The sequence below is a fragment of the Hyperolius riggenbachi genome, chromosome 7 (assembly GCF_040937935.1).
Source record: "Hyperolius riggenbachi isolate aHypRig1 chromosome 7, aHypRig1.pri, whole genome shotgun sequence".
Lineage (NCBI taxonomy): Eukaryota > Metazoa > Chordata > Amphibia > Anura > Hyperoliidae > Hyperolius > Hyperolius riggenbachi.
The window spans coordinates 159,702,194-159,722,892 of record NC_090652.1 but is presented as its reverse complement, the minus strand read 5'-3'; the positions used below and the strand labels follow the sequence as shown (position 1 = coordinate 159,722,892).

Below are 20,699 nucleotides of genomic sequence, written 5' to 3'. Positions count from 1 at the left end.
ATGGACACACAGCACGTTACAACAGACCTCATGTGAATAAACATACTGTTAAAAACATGACACTTTCATACAAAAGCAGCACATTACACATGAAACCATGAGGAATAGGTGCTTAGAGAAGCCACAGTAGTAACAGGAGGAATAGATGGATGCCCATCCGTGGGAATCTCTTAAAAAGTCAGTGTAATGATCCGCTCAGCTGTCTGCACAGACAGCTGTTTGACCATTCCTTAAAGGGACACTTAAGTCAAACAAAAAAAATGAGTTTTACTCACCTAGGGCTTCCAATAGCCCCCTGCAGCTGTCCGGTGCCCTCGCCGTCTCCCTCCGATCCTCCTGGCCCCGCCGGCAGCCACTTCCTGTTTCGGTGACAGGAGCTGACAGGCTGGGGACGCAAGTGATTCTTCGCATTCCCAGACACATTAGCACCCTCTATGCTGCTATATGGTATATGATATATGCTATAGTAGCATAGATGGCGCTATTGTGGCCAGGAACGCGAAATATCACTTGCGTCCCCAGCCTGTCAGCTCCTGTCACCGAAACAGGAAGTGGCTGCCGGCGGGGCCAGGAGGATCGGAGGGAGACGGTGAGGGCACCGGACAGCTGCAGGGGGCTATTGGAAGCCCCAGGTGAGTAAAACTCATTTTTTTTGTTTGACTTAAGTGTCCCTTTAAGTCTGAGGGCTGCAGGTCTCTGGAAAAGAGACCTGTCTTTACTTTGCAAGTTTCAAACTTGCTCTGCTACTGAGGAATTTGCATACACTTGTCATGCAAATTGCCTAGCTGCCTCGTTTGAAGGCTTGCAGTATAAATACCATGTAATATGTACAAACTGCGCCTGCCCGTTATAGCTATCCAGTAAAACTCAGAAGCTTTAATCCAGATTATGCTTGTAAAACACAAATTTAAAAACTCTCATAGCGTAACAAATAAAATCAATACACTTCAGCCTGCGCCTATAGAGCGCACTTACGTAGCAAAGTGATTTTCAGGCGTATCGGGCTCAAGGGCCCAGTGGTGACACTCCTCTCCGGGTGGAATCGGCGTCCCGTAGTTCCCCCTCGGCGTGTCCGCTCACGATTTCCGTATAGTCAATGCGGCCGGCTAACACTTCCGCATCCCGTGACGTCAGACGCACCTGGCTCCGCCCTACGCGTTTCGTCCGTGCGGACTCTTCTGAGTTTTACTGGAGAGCTGTTTGCCTGGTTTATACACCAAAACGCTAGATCCACCTGTTATCTGAGGTGGCAACCATCTGATCAAAGAGTTTGAAGAAGAGGAGCGCTGACATACATCATTCTATACAGTATAAATACCATGTTCTCCCAGGATCCTTTGCTGGTCATGATGGTTTGTTCCTGCTTAAACCGGGAGTGTCAGCCTTGCTATTGTTTGCTAAAGATTATCTTAGAGTATTTCTTGGGACTGCACTAGGCATCCCTTCTAGTGCAGTCAGGTTGTATTATCTGTACTGCCGTGTTCTGTCTCTCTGTCTCGATTGTCTTGTTGCCAGCGGTGGTCGACAGGAAATCGTTCTGTCTGTCTGGGAGCGTAGGCCAGAGCTGCGTTTGCTACTGGCTGCTCCATCTGTTTGGATTGCATTCGCCCTAGTGGTAGTGGCTGTGCTTCCTTCTATATTCTACCTTGGGGGGTGCTAACCAGAGCAGCGGTTGCTATTGATAGTCCCATCTGTTGTCTGTCTGGATCGCATCCGCTCTAGCGGTAGCAGCAGTGGTTCCTTCTGTGTTCTGCCTTAGGGGTGCTAGCCAGAGCAGCGGTTGCTACTGGTAGTCCCATCTGTCTGTCTTGTCCGGTAAGAACGCTTGCTGTAGGCTCGGTGAGGTAACTGTTTAGCAAGCGTTCGCGTTCTCTATTTCGTGTTTGTGTTTCATTTGGTTAGTTAGACTGGCACGCTTATCACTGGGTGCCTAACACGGGGTGATCGTGCTTAAACGCGTTCGCTGTTGCGAATGAGTGCGGTGTTCGCGTTTAGCTAGCGTTTGTTATTTTCCTTGACGTTCTGATCATTGTTATTGTTATGTCTTTCCTGCTACACTTGTGCTCTGTTTAATCCAGTCTTGTGTCTCTATTGGCAATCACTACTCTTGCGATTGCGTTCCCACTTTGTTTCCGTTGTTGTGTGTTCACCGGTGGACACACATACATTCTATCTCTGTGCTTATTCAGTCTTGTTTCGCTGCTAGCAATCACCATCTCTTGCGATTGCTTTCCCACTTGGTCTTCACTGTTGTGTGTTCATCATCGCTGGGTGGCGACTAGATTGGATGACACACATACATCCTGTCTCTGTGCTCTCTCTCTTTAAGGGCTATCTTGCCCTGAATTGCTTCCCCTGATACAATTCCTATTGGCATCTGTGGCAGTACAGAGGGGTTGTTCCTCTGTTCTCCACAGCTCCATCTACTGGCAGGAATTCCCCTCTACAGGTGCATACCACCATTGCTGGGTTCTCTCAGATTATACGCTTGTGGAGGATTTCCGCAGTGTCAGCGCGCATCCTGTGCGCTGACCATGGAAATAATTACACAATCGTTACAGTCAGATAGTAGAAAGCATAATAAGAATGAGTAGAAAAACAAGAAAAGATGGAGAAACAAAGAACAAGGGAAAACCAGGAGAGAGAAAGATGGAAAGGGAGAGAGACAATATTTAGATCATGGAGCATATACTGACAAGGTTGAGCTAGATGCTACAATAGATTTGCAAAATAAGATCAAGGCCAATTGACACAAAGGGAGGAAACGGAACAACAAATAATTGTGCAGTATTAGTGTCTATCCAGAAGCAATGTAACTCATTGCGTTCATTGAGCCCCAGTCGACCGCATGCGTCTGTATGTGAAATAATTTGTGCTTCCTCCCTCCATAGACACTGATCCCTATTTCCTCCCCTATGAGAGACTGCCACCTGTCTCAAACCAACTAATCTCAGGACCTCTGGATTACTCTCATGAGTCTCTCTTATGTGTGTTATTTATCTACCTGCTCCCTTTCCTTTTCTATGGACTATTATTATGAATAGTGTTCCTGGAACCATTGGCACAGCTGCCTTATTGTTTTCCCGATATAAAATCTTCGACAGGGGCATGTTACCATGTAAAAGGTGAACATAAATCTGCAATGTAAAAATTGTTTAATTGCCATTGTATTTCCCCCCAGGCTAACGGTTTTACCCGGGGTGAATTGTCCAAAATGGTTACAATTATGGCATTTAAAATTACCCATCGGCCGTGCTTTTTCTAGCCAGTTCAAAGTATGTGGTACCTTGAACTCACTTGATACAATCAGATCTCTAATTGTCCATGCACGTCAAAACGATATTAAAGGTTTCTCACTTGTCACCAACCTGAGTTCAGGAACCTCCTTTAAGTCCGAACAATTATTCAGGATGCTTGCCTTGATCTTACTTGCCATTGGAGAAAAATCAAAAATCAAAGGCACAGTCTGACTTCCCCTCTGGTTCTCAAAAGTAGGGCCCCCCTCTTCTATTTGATCTCCCAGAGCCACCCCTTCTTTTTAACAGTAATTCTCAAGGTTTACCATTGGCTCTATTGAAGTCCTCTACTAATACTGGCAAGGGATAGCCTCTTGTCAGTAACCTCAGTCCCAGTTCTCTACTTTGAACCTCAATGTTCTCCTGTTTACATTTGTTTCTCTTGAGAAGTAGGAACTGGCTGTATGGTATAGCATCCAATACATGGCAGGGGTGGTAGCTGCTATATTCAAGTATAGAATTGGTGGCTGTGGATTTTCTAAATCCCTTACTCAATAATTTATAATTTTTAGGAAAAATGATCAGATCCAAGAACTCCAGGCTGTCTCTTCCCCACACTTCACACTAAATCTCATGTTTAGGTCATTGTTACACAACCATTGCACAAATTCATGGAACAGTGATTCCCCTCCCTTACAAATCAACAGGACCTCTTCCATGTAACGTGACCAGGGCACAATGGCGTGCCGGTATAGGTTAGAGGCACTATAAATGTACCTCTCTTCCCATTAGGCCAAAAAGATGTTATGCTGGGTACACACGGTACGATTTTCTGTGCAATAGATGGGTCAGATAGATAAAATCCGTCATGTTCGATATTGCTCCCGATCGTTTCCACACTCGATTTCTGCTAGCGGTGAATGGAAAAAGATACGAAAAACGAATGTGGATAAGAGAATCGAGCGCAGAATCGAGTGCGGAATTGTGCCGAAAAAACGATCGGGTCGCAAAATTACACAAAAAAACGTAACGTGTGTACCCAGCATTAGCATAAGCGGGGGCAAAAGTGGACAGGAAGCTATAAGTTAAAAAAAATGTGACAAAGTCAAAATGTCACTTCCTGGTAACAATACGCTATTGGTGTACAGAACTTCCCCAGATTCTCATCTCACTGCATAACTAACTTACTGCACATAGCAGAATGTAAATTCTTATCAGCTGGGATCTCTAACATCTCTAAGAAGAATAAAGAGATGTCCTTTTTCTCTCTTTGCAGTATTTAGATCCACTGTGATGTAATGTTAGAAGATTGTGAAGCAGAAATGTAATGCACCTGAAATGTTGTAAACGCACTCCTATAGCATTTGTAAAGTCAAACCCCATCTTTTTTGAGGAATAACATTTGTTTCAGGACTTCAAACTGTTGTTAAAGCATTTATGTGCAGAAATATACTAGGAGAAGCGTCTGCAGCATTTTTCCAATACGATGATGTTATTTATTGATTTCCCATGTGAAGGTTCTGGCCCGTATAGGTTCAGTAGTTTCTGACTTACATTTGTTTACAACTATTTTATTCCTGTTTTTGGTAGTTTTCTTTTTTTATACAGACCATGAAAATTCATATGACCATAGCAATGTGTTTGAAAATCCATAATGGGACATGTGTCTGTGGTCATCTTTGTAGATGTAGTTAATGTGTGCGTTAATTACAACTCCGAACTCATTGCAGGTCTTTTCATAGCAGATAGTTGGATGAAATGCACGAAATACCCCAGGAGATGTAGCTGTCATTTACTTAACCTGATCTGATCTTTACTTACAGGTAGAAGTGGAACTTTTTCCAGACCTGCAGATGGATAATCTTACCATCAGCTCTGTCAGACAAGAAGAATCTCTGGTCTCTGATTATATCAGCAAAACACGGGAGATATTCAACATGAACGTAGTCGGTCCACAAAAGTACAGTTTTTTTCCTTATCTTCTATTTATATTTTTAGAAAAATGTAGTGCCAAAAACTACCACTTTAAGAGATGATACTAATGCAATCCATTTGAATAGTATTACTTTTGTTCCAGTAAAGGGTAAATAGGAAGATGACAGAGCCCAGGTTTATACACTACTGAAGAGCATAATCTCCTTTCGACATCTGTACCTCTAGTTACTTGCCCAAATAAAACGAGCAGTAACACTATGCAAACTTGGCACTAACTATCGTACACTGAGATGAACTAATTACTCACTGATTTCCCCTCTGTTCAATTATGCTAAGGCTAATTCAACATTTTGATTTTGTCATTATATACCTTTCCAGCTGCACAGTAGTCTATATTGAGATCCTAGTATTCCAACAGAATTAGAAACAGAGTAAAAGTTTATGAACTGACTCAAGGATCAGTACACAAGTCGCAGTGTACTTTTTTTTTCCAACTAATAAAATTTATTAAGCATGCATAAGAAAGCAAATACAATTTGAAAACCTCTAATAAACAAACAAGTATACAGTAGATTATGCAGGAAATGCCTAGTAAAAGAGGGGCCAAGGTGAAAGCAGGGAGTAGGCTCCAAGGACAAATAAAGATCACAAATATGGAAAAACCAGAAGAGGCAATTAGCTAGATGATCGCCATGCCTCTCAAGGGGACCAGATCTTCTTGAACTGCTCATCCAATTTGGCAAGGGAAAAGGTGAAAGCCAATATAACTCATTTATTTTATGGGTTAAAGTTATGGGGATTAACAGGGAGGACCTCCATTCCTCAGTTATGATGACTTTAGCTGTGTTACAGAACTGTACAGTCAGTGTACTTTTATACAGTAGTTAGTATAACATTACCGTTGTATTAAAAGGAATGCATAATGTTTGGTTTGTATTTGCTTTTTTTTTTACTTATTAGGTTTATAACAATAAATGAAAATGCGTGGGTAGCCTTATGCTAATAAGTAGCTCTAATACACTGCGTAAAATTTTTAAATACCTTTATGTCTACTAAATCAATCTCAATGCCACATGTTTGCCCTAAGCAGCCTTAAAGTAAACCAGAGACCTTGTAAAGTAAAGATTTGATACTTACCCGGGGCTTCCTCCTGCACCTTAAACACGTCTGAGTCACACGCCGTGCTCCTGCGGTCTGACGTTCAGTTGTGTTCAGCCCCGGTAATTGGCTCAGTCACGTCAGTCCGAGTCTACTGCGCATGCGAGGGAGGTCCAGAGGACATAAGAATATTTAATACACCCAAATCCGCCAGATCGGAGAGGATAGTTGGGAACTGTGCATTACTAGTAAATTGGGAATAGAGATTGGGAGTGGAGGACAATTACCTTATTCCCCTTAAACCACAGGTAAATATAACCCTGGCCTACACAATTGTTTAGCACAATCAATGCAAGACTCAGGTCCGTAGTGAAAAAAGGGGGACAATTTATTAAGACATTACTTACTTAAAAGTCAGATAACAGCCCTCTCCACGACCAACTTAGTCGGAGAGCTTAATGGCTTGTTTGCATAGAGATAAAAACTGGAGTTTCTCAACTCCTCCTGTACTGGAAACAATTAGACTGATGTATCTGATCTTAATGTTTTATTTCTTAGCTGTACTACACATACAAATCATAATATCATAATTTTTTTCGCTTCAGTGTCTCTTTAAAGACCCATACCTCAATTGCCACATATTATAAAAATAAATTGATTTTAAGTTCTCCTTAAATCCAATCATTTGTGGTACCCGCAGACACAAGTATGATCCCTCCCTTACATTTTCATATAGGTAAGTAGGAAAAATTAGCATGTCATTGATCCCTATATACTGTACACATGGGAACAGATTGATCAGTTTTTTTATTGAGTTATGCAGACAACGCTTTTAAGGTTGGTAAATGCTGGTGGTTTCAATGCGAACTATACTCTCATCATACCGTACTTCCAAAATTGCACTTACTACAAAATGTTTTAGTAAATATAATTTTTGTAAGTGTTCTGAAAAAGCCATTATGGAACATTCAGACAACTTATCCCATTAAATAGGTTATTTTCGTTGTAATGAAGGTCATACATCTGCGAGCTATTGCATTTAACAGGTTTCTATTCTTGATAAAAGTCGGCTTTTATCTCTGATTTTCATTTCAGGCTCTTTTTTGTTGTTGCTGAATTGCTGTAAGTTACCAATTCTTCTTTTTTAATCACTGAATAGAATTGTACACTATGGAGAAGAGACCCGTAGTTCATTGACATCTCTAAAGCCCTGTGTTTTTATACCTTAGGTACCTGAATGTTTATAAAAGATACAGTGACCTCTTAAACAAGAAAGCTCAGCAGGATGTTATTGCCTTTCTCAAGGAAGAACACTCTCTGCAGGCCTTCACTAAGGTAATGAGATATCATTTTTATGGTGACAATGCTTCTGGAAGACATACAGTTCCCTTAAAATAGTTTTTTTAATTTAGTTCTTTTAATCCCAATGGAAACCGCTATGACAACTCCAGGATCTCAGGATTGAAAGAGAAAGCACAACACAGTAGATGCACGCAAACAGGCGGGGAATTGTTGCACACAAACTGCACAAAAAACTGGCCAGAACAATAGTTACACAGCACATTTGCTGCCACTGTTCTCTGCATCACAGTAGGTGAACTACAAATCCCAGTGAGGTTACAGTCCTCAGCAGGACACTAGATGAATGACAAATCCCAGTGGCAGGCTTTCAGATCCACACGTCATGTTCTCTGCAGCATAGTAGATGATAATAAATGATCCCAGTGAGGTTACAGTCCTCGCTTGGTTTCCAGCAAGCACAGGAGTGCACACGTATGTGAGTGCACACACATGCGAGTGCTGCGGTTTTCAATGCGGGTGGTAGATTCCACATTCTTATACCCCCATTACAAATGGCTGGTGACATGATAACTGATGTTTCAACGCCCTTTGCAATGAGTCACTAATTTTTCATACACGTCGCAATGGATTCAGTGTGAACTTAGCCTAAGATAGTTGAAAACAACATTTCTTTTGCTTCGTATTGTCTTTGTTTAAATTTGAAGCAAGCTTGGAAATCCCCTGGCTGATAAAACAATGTGATTAAATTCACATGTGTGCATTGCAGAATGTTGTATTGCATTTGCCACTGTGCTCGTTATAAGACACGTTATTTAACCACTTAAGGACCTCAGTAATTTTCATTGATCTGTGCTGAGTGGGCTCTTCAGCCCCCAGCACAGATCGTGTGGCAGGCAGGGCGATCAGACTTCCCCCCCCTTTTTTCCCCACTAGGGGGATGTCCTGCTGGGGGGGGGTCTGATCGCCGCCGCTGCCTTGTGCCTTGCGGGGGGGCTCCTTAACGCCCCCCTCCGCAGCGCTATTCTGCCCTCCCTCTCCTTCCCTCCCTCTCCTCATTACTGTGGCTTCAGCCTATCAGACGGCGGCGATCCTCGGCCAATCAGAGGCCGGGGATCGCCGATCTCCTTTACGGCGCTGCTGTGACAGGCAGGGCGATCAGGATTTCTTCCTCGGGTGTTTACATTTCGCCTGCGAGCCGCAATTGGAGGCTTGCAGGCTGTTCACGGAGACTCCCTCCGTGAACTGACATGGAACGGCCCCATGGAAATACCACTGCAACCAGCCGCCGCCTATCGGCGTTGGCTGGTCGCCTATCGGCGTTGGCTGGTCGTTAAGTGGTTAAAATCCTGGTCAGTGCCTATGGAATGAGCACATATTTGTACACATTATCTAGAAACTTACTGCATGCAGTGAGTTAGGGCCTGTTCAAACAGCGGCTGCCAGAGGCTCATTTAGACGTGCTCGAATGCTTTTCTGCTACGGTGCATCGTTTCCTGTTGATACATTGTTGTGTCCTGTTTTGAGCCCCTGGGACGCAGGTGTCAAACTCCAGTCCTCAAGGGCCATATCCATGCCAGTGTTTACGATGGACTGAAAAATATAGAAATGGGCTCTACCTGATGAACCTCAATTCAAAACAAGAAAAGTGGAATTCCAGCACTCTTCAAAGTTGCAGCAGGACACTGGACTCGACTCCACTTAGCTCTAGACTGTAGGGATATGAGTCCCTTAGAAAGCGTGCACAGAGAGCAGTCTTGTATGGAAAGGAGAGATGAGGTGAAGGCGTCATTGGTTGCCATAGGAACTGGGGGCGTGGCAGGCTGACGTAGGCAGAAGTGTCGCCGTGATGTGGGTATGTAATCCACGCTGAAGCGGCCCGCCCCCAACTCTCCCCATTGTGGTGAACAAGCGCCTGCAGTGCGAAACGGACGTCCGCAGGGGGGGGGGCATAGACCTGGCGCCCACTCTTCCGCATTGCATCTGACCCATGCTGACTGTAAGTGATCTACCTGATGAACCATTCAATTCCTGATTCAGTCCCGTCAACTGATTAGAGCTGTACCATACATGTATACACTACCAAAAAGTAGAGCAACCTATGCAAAATCATGGTCATAGAAATATAATGCAACTACACAACGTAAAAAGAATTCCATGACTGACAAAACGTCCTTAATAAATTATGAATTTTTTATTAATTAACCGTGTGCTATTTTGGTTTTGTCAGTCATGGAATTCTTTTTGAGTTGTGTGCTGTACCATACATGTGTGAGTGTAATATTCGAGGCAGCTGCGGCGAACAGCACCGCCGCCGCAGCTGCCTCCATGCGGCCATCCGTCCGTCCAGCGTCCAGGATGCCGAGGACGGAGTCTTCTCACTTGCCGGGGGACGCTTTAGTGCGCGGGCGCACGCACAGACGGGACCTCATTCAACTATTAAAGTTACGGTTGCACCAAATCACTACACACTCAGCTCTTTGTCTGCTATGCTAGTATTATTGGTGATTCTGCAGATCACCCATAATCAGGTATAGCGTCTGTATTATTGGTGATTCTGCAGATTTTGCAGATCACCATATAATCAGACATCTGAGCTACGACACAAGACCGTTACAGAACAACAGACCAGTGAAGTATAATGGAGGCACTCTGCCAACGGGTCGACGTGTTAACCACCACCGTTATTGAATATCATTAAAACGGTGAACGCTCAACAGACTCAGATTGACCAACTAGCTAAGTCAGTTAACCGTTTATTGGACCCTAATATCCGAGTGTCTCCCCCTTCTGTGATCGAGCTGAGGGTACCCCCACCTGAAAAATTCTCGGGGCATCGCTCAGATTTTAGTAATTTTAAGCATAGATGCTTATCATACTTCGAATTACGACCCCTTTCTTCAGGTACAGAAAGTCAGAGGGTCACGTTCGTTAAAACTTTATTGTCTGGAGATTCCCAGTCCTGGGCATACAGTCTCCCTACGGGGCATGAAGCCTTGACCTCAGTGGAGGAGTTATTTAAGGCCATGGCCATAATTTACGCTATCCCGATTTGGCAGTGACGTCTAAGAGGAAGTTAAAAATCCTCAGGCAGGGTCAAGGTTCCGTTGAGGGTTATGCTGCCGAATTCAGGAGATGGGCAGTATCAGCCAGGTGGGGGCAGTATACGCTCTTAGACTGTTTTTTGTCAGGATTGTCCGACGCTGTGTCTAATCTGATGCTGGGTCATCCAGAACCCAAGACTCTTTTCTAGATTCTGGGTCTGCGGTAAATGTCATGTCTGCAAAATTTGCTAATCAGTTTAGATTTCCGTTGATTCCTTTGGGGGAGCAGATTAAGATTACTGCGGTGGATGATTCTCCACTTCCACTCACTATTACTCAGACGCCAGTATTGTTATGCCAGATTGGGGCCCTGCACAGGGAACAAATGCAGTTTCTGGTGTTAGAAATGTCCACATCCACGGTCATCTTGGGTATGCTGTGGTTAAAGAAGCACTCCCCGGACATCGATTGGAGTACCAGACAGCTAATAAGCTGGTCTCCATATTGCCATGACCACTGTCTAAAGCAGATCCCTCTTGCAGCTAGTGAAGCCCAAGTGGTTGAAACCATTGAGCAGGATTTTGAACCCTCTGGGGAACAGGTTGAGTCGGATTGGGCATCAGAGCTGGGCCCTTTCCAACGAGAAATTCCTGAGGGCAAACCAGAGGGGGTTCTTTTTGTTCCCCTCCACCTGAGATTTAAGGTCTTGGAGGCATTTCATGCCCATAAAAACGCTGGTCACCCGGGAGTGGCTAGCACCCAAGAATTGTTGAATCGAAGTGTATGGTGGCCCTCAATCGCTTCTGATTGTAGGGAATTTGTGGGAAGCTGTGCCATTTTGTGCCAGGAGTAAGGCTTCTAGGCGAGCACCTGGCGGCACCTTACAGCCTCTGCCAGTGCCCGAGGAGCCTTGGACCCACGTGTCCATGGATTTCGTGGGTGAACTGCCTCCCTCTCAGGGTAAAACGGTCATTTGGGTGGTGGTCGACAGGTTTAGTAAGATGGCACACTTCATTCCCTTGAATGGACTCCCCTCTGCACAGGAATTGGCAGAGCTATTCGTTCTCCACATCTTCAGGTTGCATGGGATTCCCCAGGATGTGGTGTCAGATAGGGGAGTCCAGTTCACTTCCCGTTTCTGGAAAGCGTTTTGTCAACAAATGGGGATGAAGTTATCGTTTTCCTCCGGCTACCACCCACAGACCAATGGTCAGACCTAGAGGGTAAATCAGGCCCTTGAGCAGTTTCTCAGGTGTTACGTGGCTGATGCCCAGACCGACTGGGTCAGGTTCTTGCCTTATGCGGAGTTTGCCCACAATAACCTGAGGTCTGCTTCATCAGGGTTCTCCCCCTTCCAGGTTGTTACAGAGAGATCACCCAAATTTTTACCCCTGCCAGTGGTGGCGTCACCTTTTCCAGCCTTGGAACATTGGTCAGAGACCATGAGGGACATCTGGAATAAGGTGAAGCAAAATTTGAAGAAAGCCTTTTCACTTCAAAAAAGACAGGCCGACAAGAGACGTTCGATGGAGTGGAACTTCGCAGCGGGAGATTTGGTGTGGATTTCCACTCACCACTTGTCCCTAAGGCAGCCCTCTGTTAAGTTGGGTCCCAAATTTATAGGGCCCTATCCTGTTTCTAAAAAAATAAATAATGTTACCTACAAGGTGTCTTTTCCCCCCAGTTTCAGGGGTGGTAGGACATTCCACGTTTCGCTTTTGATGCCTGCCGTGTATGTGGATGCCTCTCCTCCCCCCTCCCCCTGTGGTGGTTGATGGAGAACCAGAATACGAAGTTGAAAAAATTTTGGATTCTCGGCGAGTTCGTAAATCTTTGCAATATCTGGTTCACTGGCGAGGGTATGGTCCGGAGGAGAGATCCTGGGTACCACTCTCTCGCATGCATGCAGAGGAGCTCAGGATGGAGTTGCATAGGATGCATCCAGATAGGCCAGGTGGTGCGTGTTTGGAGCCCACGCCTAGAAGGGGGGGTACTGTAATATACGAGGCAGCTGCGGTGAACAGCACCGCCGCCGCAGCTGCCTCCATGCGGCCATCCGTCCGTCCAGCGTCCAGGACGCCGAGGACGGAGTCTTCTCACTTGCCGGGGGTCACCTGAGCGCGTGGGCGCGCGCACAGACGGGACCTTTATGCGGGGAGGAAGCCCGTCAGCTGAACTGCTGGTCGGCTGACGTCAGAGGAGTCCCACGGCGCCCAGGATTGGCTTATTCAGGAGGGGCGTGCCAGTGGGGTCTCCTCTGCTTCATAAGCCTCCGGGCTTCATTCTCACACTGTCTGTTGTCGTGAATACTTGCGTGTTAGCGCTCAGACCTTAGACTAGATCCCAGGTGTTGATGCTAAGGATTTCACACCTAGTCTAGGATACTGCTACCTTGCTATCGTTATTTGTTAGACTAGTTCCCGGATGTTGATGCCAAGGACTTCACACCTATACTAGGATATTGCTTATTGTATTGATCTCCTGTGTATGACTCTTAGCGATTTCTCTGACTCTGATCCTGCTTTCTGACCCTGTACTTTTGCCTATCTGCCTACCTGTTGCTGAACCTCTGCCTGATTACAGATTACTCTCTTGTCTCACGATCTTGTACCGATACTTACCTCTCTGTTGCCAAACCTTGCCTGCCTGACCATTCTACTCATCAGTGGGCCCTCGCCACTGGTGAGGTGTTAGCTACACCAGCTCCTCTGGTAAAGCAGTTCTCCTAGGCTGCAGTACAGCCTTAATTACCTGCCCCCTGGGTAATCTGTCATTGTAAAAGACAATAATACCTGCGCCAGATACAGTAAAATACCATACTTTTTATTTTCTATTTAAAATCGATAAATTAAAATCAATTATAGCACCCTCCACCTGATAGACATTAGAGGAAGAATGACACCTTTGTGCTAATTGACATCATAACACCACCACTGAAAACTTCCTTTATGATTCCGCACTCTGGCGTTTTCTATCTACCTATACTTGGTCTATCAGGGCAATCACTTGAATAGTTCTCATCAGGGACAAAATCCTCTTATTGGTATGTTCAATTGTATATTTCGCCAGGAATATATCCAGCTTCACAGTCACTAATAGACGTTCTTCCGCTTTACTCAATGAAGATTGCAATGAAGCTGGTAAATAAAGTCATCAATACTTGCGGAGGTGCACCTCGTTTAAACTCACTTTTAGCGTGATGATCCAGGAAAGGGAAGAGGAGAGGGTCTCAGATTCCTCGTGGTTTAGAGACAGCGAAGTTCCTCTTTTCTCTCAGCAGTGGGGGGTCTCGGCCGAAGACTCACCCAGGCGTCTCTCAAACAAACGCTCCCGCTGTTTTCCGTAATCCGGACCCAACAGATTGGCAGACCTCCGGCGTACTCTACCGGATGTTCGGGTGACGTCACCACTCTCAAAGCCAATCAGCCGACATGTTTCAGTAGGCACGCCTACCTTCCTCAGGGCTACTCCTCATTGGGCCAGTCACTTCTTATACTCTCTCCTTCTCTCCGCCTCTCCTCCCTTTCCGTAATTTGCATGTATATCCGTAGTGTCTTGACCTGTTGGTATCTTACGGAATTCCGTTTCATCCTTACGGAATTCCGTTCCTAACATTCTATGTTTCTTCTTATGTCTACTCGAATGCAAACAACTCGACGTCTAAATTTAACCCTTTCGGGGCCAAGCTATTCAGAGTGTATATCCACTTCGTTTCTGCTCTGGACATTTTCTTAATGAAGTCTCCTCCTCTCCATTCTTTATTAACAATTTGAATAGCAAAAAATCTAAAACTTTGTAGGCTGCCTCCATGCATTTCAAGGAAATGTTTACTTAGGGGATATTTCTTATTTTTACTTTTTATATTGTTGATGTGCTCCCCTATTCTTGATAGCAGTTTCCTTTTAGTCCTCCCCACATATTGTTTATTGCAGCCACACTCTATCACATATATCACTCCAGTGGTGGTGCAATTCAAGCTACCTGTTATGTCAAATCTCTCATTAGTAGCTGCAGATGTAAAATTAGTAATCAGAGCTTCATATCTAGTGTTCCTGCAGGGCATACAGAACCCGCATCTCTTAAAGGAACCTGATTTCATTTTTGGTTCATTTCTACATTCTACGACTGTGGGTGCAATCATGTTCTTGATGTTGGAAGCCTTTTTAAAAACAAATTTTGTTTTTTCCGTTAAAATCCCGTTTAGAGTCTTATCTTGTTGCAATATATGCCAGTATTTTTCCACTATATTCCGTATGGATCTAGTTTGTTGGTTATATTGCATTTTTATGCAGAGTGGTGGCATTTCTTTGTCTTTAATTTTATTTTTCTCAGTCAATAAACTTTCTCTGGGACAGATCTTAACCGTCTCAACTGCTCGTTCCAATTCACCGGCATCATAATTCTTTTCTAAAAATCTTTTCCTCAAAACTTCTGCCTGCTCCTCATAATCTGTCACCTCTGTGCAGTTCCTTCTGACCCTTGCAAACTGATTCTTTGGAATATTGGTTAACCATTTCAAAAGGTGACAACTTTCTAAATAAATATAACTATTAGTGTCCACCTTTTTAAAATACGTTTTCGTCTTAACTGTAGTGTTCTCTATAAAAATATTTAAATCAAGATAATTGACTTCTTTCTCACTGTATTCACAGATAAAGGTCAGATTATATTCATTTTTAACATTCAACCAATCGAGGAATATCTTTAATTTTTCTTCCCCCCCCCCCCCTTCCATATAAACAATGTATCATCGATAAAACGCTTCCATAGGACGAGGTCCGCTCCGGGGCCCTCAGGTCCCCCTAAAATGAATTCCTCCCAGTACGCCATAAATAAATTAGCGAACGCCGGAGCGAACCTCGTCCCCATGGCTGTCCCAACCCTCTGCAGATAATATTTGGAATCGTGATAAAAATAGTTGTGAGATAATATAAACATAATCGATTCCTTAATAAAGTTAATCTGTTGATCAGCTAAATCCGTAAATTTCTTTAAAAAATATTCTACCGCTTGTACCCCCATTTTATGATCAATAATCGTGTATAAAGAGCTAATGTCCGCCACACATAACAGATATCCCTCCTCCCAATCGAATTGATTCAATATACGTAAAATATGTCCAGTGTCCCTAACATAAGATCGTGTTTGATTAACTGCTTTCTGAAGATAATTATCTATGTATTCGGATAGATTCGATGTTAATGACCCAATCCCGGAGATAATAGGTCTCCCGGGTGGGCCATCAATCTTCTTATGGATTTTAGGGAGGTGGTAATACACTGGCAGTCTGGGATGAGACTACAGTATATATTGATATTCCCTTTCCAGGAGGATTCCTTGATCTCTCCCTTTCTCTAAAAGTGCTTTCAATTTCCTCTGATATCTCAAACATGGGTCTCTTTTCAGGAGCATATACGTCTCACTGTCCTGTAATTGGCGTTCTGCTTCTTTATTGTAATCTTCTCTATCTTGTATAACCACCCCTCCCCCCTTATCTGCTGGTCTGATTATAATCCTTTCATCATCTCTCAGTGATTTAATTGCATTTCTCTCTTGTAAATTTAAGTTTGGGGCATTGTTAAGGTGGCCATACACTGGTCGATTTGCCATCAGATTCGACCAACAGATAGATCCCTCTCTGATCGAATCTGATCAGAGAGGGATCGTATGGCCACTTTTACTGCAAACAGATTGTGAACCGATTTCAGCCTGAAACCGTTCACAATCTGTTGTGGTGGTACTGCTGCTGCTGCCCCCGCCCGCCCGCATACATTACCTGCTCCGCCGGCGCAACTCCAGTCTCCGGTCACCGCTGCTCTGTCTGCGCTCTGGTCTCCAGGTCCGGCATGCCTCACTTCTTCTAGCCCGGCAGGAAGTTTAAACAGTAGAGCGCCCTCTACTGTTTAAACTTCCTGCCGGGTTTGTTTGTTTGAAAGACGCCTGGGTGAGTCTTCGGCCGAGACCCCCCACTGCTGAGAGAAAAGAGGAACTTCGCTGTCTCTAAACCACGAGGAATCTGAGACCCTCTCCTCTTCCCTTTCCTGGATCATCACGCTAAAAGTGAGTTTAAACGAGGTGCACCTCCGCAAGTATTGATGACTTTATTTACCAGCTTCATTGCAATCTTCATTGAGTAAAGCGGAAGAACGTCTATTAGTGACTGTGAAGCTGGATATATTCCTGGCGAAATATACAATTGAACATACCAATAAGAGGATTTTGTCCCTGATGAGAACTATTCAAGTGATTGCCCTGATAGACCAAGTATAGGTAGATAGAAAACGCCAGAGTGCGGAATCATAAAGGAAGTTTTCAGTGGTGGTGTTATGATGTCAATTAGCACAAAGGTGTCATTCTTCCTCTAATGTCTATCAGGTGGAGGCTGCTATAATTGATTTTAATTTATCGATTTTAAATAGAAAATAAAAAGTATGGTATTTTACTGTATCTGGCGCAGGTATTATTGTCTTTTGGAATTTTAAAACGTAGGGGTGGAGAGCTTAACCCCTTTTATATCTTGCAGCCTGACTAGAAAATTTAACTTGAAGCGCTGCAACTACAAATTTGTAATCTGTCATTGTAGTTGTATTGTGTCTCCTAGGCTGCAGTGCAGTCTGACTCACCCACTCCTTGGGTGATCACTTGGCTGCAGTACTTCCTGAATCACCCGCTCCTCGGGAGATTCGGCCTCCTCGATATTGTTTTCTCCAGCTTGCTGGAGCTTGTACTCTAGTGCACGCTCAGTGTACTGATAGTACCTTACCAGCCCCTCTGGTGAGGTCTCATTCAACTATTAAAGTTACGGTTGCACCAAATCACTACACACTCAGCTCTTTGTCTGCTATACTAGTATTATTGGTGATTCTGCAGATCACCCACAATTACAGTGAGGACCTCAGCCCTTGAGGACTGGAGTTTGACATTTCTGCCTTAGGAGGAAATGAAACTGCGAACGCCGCAAGCGTTAAACGCTACATCTTTGAAAATGTAATGCTGCTTGCGCAATCAACTTCAATTGATGGTAAATGCATTAAGATGAACAATGTGTCTACTGATTGGGGTACAATTCAGTCCTGGGTTACAGATCCTTTTTAAGCTGTCAATAAAGCCTTAAATAGCTTGACGTTTGCTTTGCACTGTGAACTGCAGCAAAGGGAGGTGATGTATAAAGCAGGTAAATCATTCCCCTAAACACTGTCTCATAATATCTTTGAGTGACAGATTACACAGTGTACATGTGAACTGTACAGCGGCACTATGCCCGGATTGCAGTAGAGGATGTACGGTAACCAATGTTTGGAGTTCTGCAAATAGCATGGCAGGCTTTGTGCATGCAATACTTATGTTGCCTGTTATACAAGCAAGGTAAGTGTTGCACATATACAGCAAGTTACGCTATTTGTGTAACTGGCTAAGTAAATTACGTAAACCCAGTACATTTAACATGCACCATCTGCACACATTCATTTCACCAACCTTTTGTACATATACCCCATTGTCACCAGAAACGATCATAGTCATAGCCCGGGAACATAAAAAATCTAGTGTTCGTTTGTAGTTTAAACATTAAAATTCTTTTTCCTTAGCTTGGGAATCATGTAATAATCCATTTATTCAGCTCCATCATTATTGGTGCATTAAAAAACGCTTATGAATTTGAGTGACAGTAATTCTTATCAAAGGTAGTCATCTACAACCACTGATAATCCACTTATCTTCAGCTGGAAAAATGAAGGTAGATTGCATTCACATGCATTTATTTTAATCATGCTGTTATAGTTCAAAAAACAAAAAATCTGAACATTACACATGCACCTTAGCGTTTCAAGTGTCAGATGAAAATTGTGAAGTATTACCATTGGTTTGATGATGAGAAATTTCATTAAATTGGATGATGCAAGTAAAATAAGCCCCTGTTAACTACTTCTGCCCAAAGGCCTTCTATCCGCCTAACCATTTTACGCTCAGCAAGACATTGGGAGCATGTCAGTTTCTCTGCTGCAGAGTTACATAGTCTAAAATTCATTGCATGATCAAAGTGCAAAATAAAAATGAGGGAAAAGTAGGGCAGTTGCCCAGAGCAACCAGTTAGAAAAGTATTTTTAGTCATTCAATGGCTGAAAGCTGATGGTATGATCTAAGCAACTGAATCACATTCGGTTCAGCTTTTCTAGATGAATTAGCCCAAGTGGTCCAGAACAGTAATTCATGAACCTTACTTTCTTTTACATTCTTTGCTAATAGCCTCCTAGACTTGAAGACATGTAGACTTGCCTTATTGTGACCAACAGAACGCATTTTCTGTTCTCAAAGAAACAGTGTATTATTACATAAAACTGTTAAAAAATCATTAGTAGTTCAGCCCAAATACTGCAACATTCATACCGAGTAATAATTCCATCCCCCCATCTAATTCCATGTGTAGACCCTTCTTCAGTGTGCATCCCTCCATGCAGGGCCAGATTTACCATAAGGCACTGTAGGCATATGCCTACAGGCACCTGGTGACGGAAAGGCCGCTCACTCCCTTCCCCGAGTGCCTCCCTCCTTCCCTATGTAGAGTCCTGATGAGAGTGTAAATGAGAGGTTACTCACCCAGCTCTTGGCTTTCCACTGACAAGATCTCCCTTCACTCAGAGAGACCACTAGCTACTTAATACTGAGGTTTCTCTAGCTACCTAATACTTGGGGGCGCCTCTATCTACATCATATTGAGGGTACTTCTGGCTACCTAATACTAAGGAGCACATGTAGCTACCTATGACAGGCAAGGGAAGTAAGAGAGACGGGACAACCAGCACACTTGCGGTGCAGTTTTGTGGGGGTTTGTAGGTTCATGGAGGGCAATGTCTAGGGTGCCAGGACATCTGTGCCTATAGACTTCTGTAAGGTAAATTTGGGCCTGCCTCCATGTGCATGTGCAGAAGCCCCCATCTCATTCCATCTCTAGCCCCTTCTTCAATGTGCAGCCCTCCATGTGCATATGCAGAAGCCCTCATCTCATTCCATCTCTAGCCCCTTCTTCAATGTGCAGCCCTCCATGTGCATGTACAGAAGCCCCCACCTCATTCCATCTCTAGCACCTTCTTCAATGTGCATGTACAGAAGCCCCCATCTCATTCCATCTCTAGCCCCTTCTGCAATGTGCAGCCCTCCATGTGCATGTGCAGAAGCCCTCATCTCATTCCATCTCTAGCCCCTTCTTCAATGTGGAGCCCTCCATGTGCATGTACAGAAGCCCCCACCTCATTCCATCTGTAGCCCCTTCTGCAATGTGCAGCCCTCCATGTGCATGTGCAGAAGCCCCCATCTCATTCCATCTCTAGCACTTTCTTCAATGTGCAGCCCTCCATGTGCATAAGCCCTCATCTCATTCCATCTCTAGCCCCTTCTGCAATGTGCAGCCCTCCATGTGCATGTACAGAAGCCCCCACCTCATTCCATCTCTAGCATCTTCTTCAATGTGCATGTACAGAAGCCCCCACCTCATTCCATCTCTAGCCCCTTCTGCAATGTGCAGCCCTCCATGTGCATGTGCAGAAGCCCCCACCTCATTCCATCTCTAGCATCTTCTTCAATGTGCATGTACAGAAGCCCCCACCTCATTCCATCTCTAGCCCCTTCTGCAATGTGCAGCCCTCCATGTGCATGTGCAGAAGCCCCCATCTCATTCCATCTCTAGCACCTTTTTCAATGTGCAGCCCTCCATATGCATGTGTAGAAACCCCCATCTCATTCCATCTCTAGCATCTTCTTCAATGTGCAGCCCTCCATGTGCATGTGCAGAAACCCCCACCTCATTCCATCTCTAGCACCTTCTTCAATGTGCAGCCCTCCATGTGCATGTGCAGAAGCCCCCACCTCATTCCATCTCTAGCCCCTTCTTCAATGTGCAGCCCTCCATGTACATGTGCAAAAGCCACAATCTTATTCCACCTGTAAACCCTTCATTAATGTGCAGCCCCCCATGTGCATGTGCAGAAGCCCCATCTCATTCCATCTCTAGCACTTTCTACAATGTGCAGCCCTCCATGTGCATGTGCAGAAGCCCCCACCTCATTCCATCTCTAGCACCTTCTTCAATGTG

At 44.3% G+C, this 20,699-nt stretch overlaps 1 protein-coding gene across 1 annotated transcript in view; it reads left to right on the top strand.

The window, feature by feature from the left end:
- Window positions 1–20,699, top strand: part of DNAH3 (dynein axonemal heavy chain 3) — a 329,266-nt gene that overhangs the window by 250,649 nt on the left and 57,918 nt on the right. The window contains exons 11-12 of the mRNA XM_068244819.1: window positions 5,060–5,196; window positions 7,499–7,604. Coding sequence (XP_068100920.1) covers window positions 5,060–5,196; window positions 7,499–7,604 — 243 coding nt within the window. The remainder of the gene's footprint in view (window positions 1–5,059; window positions 5,197–7,498; window positions 7,605–20,699) is intronic.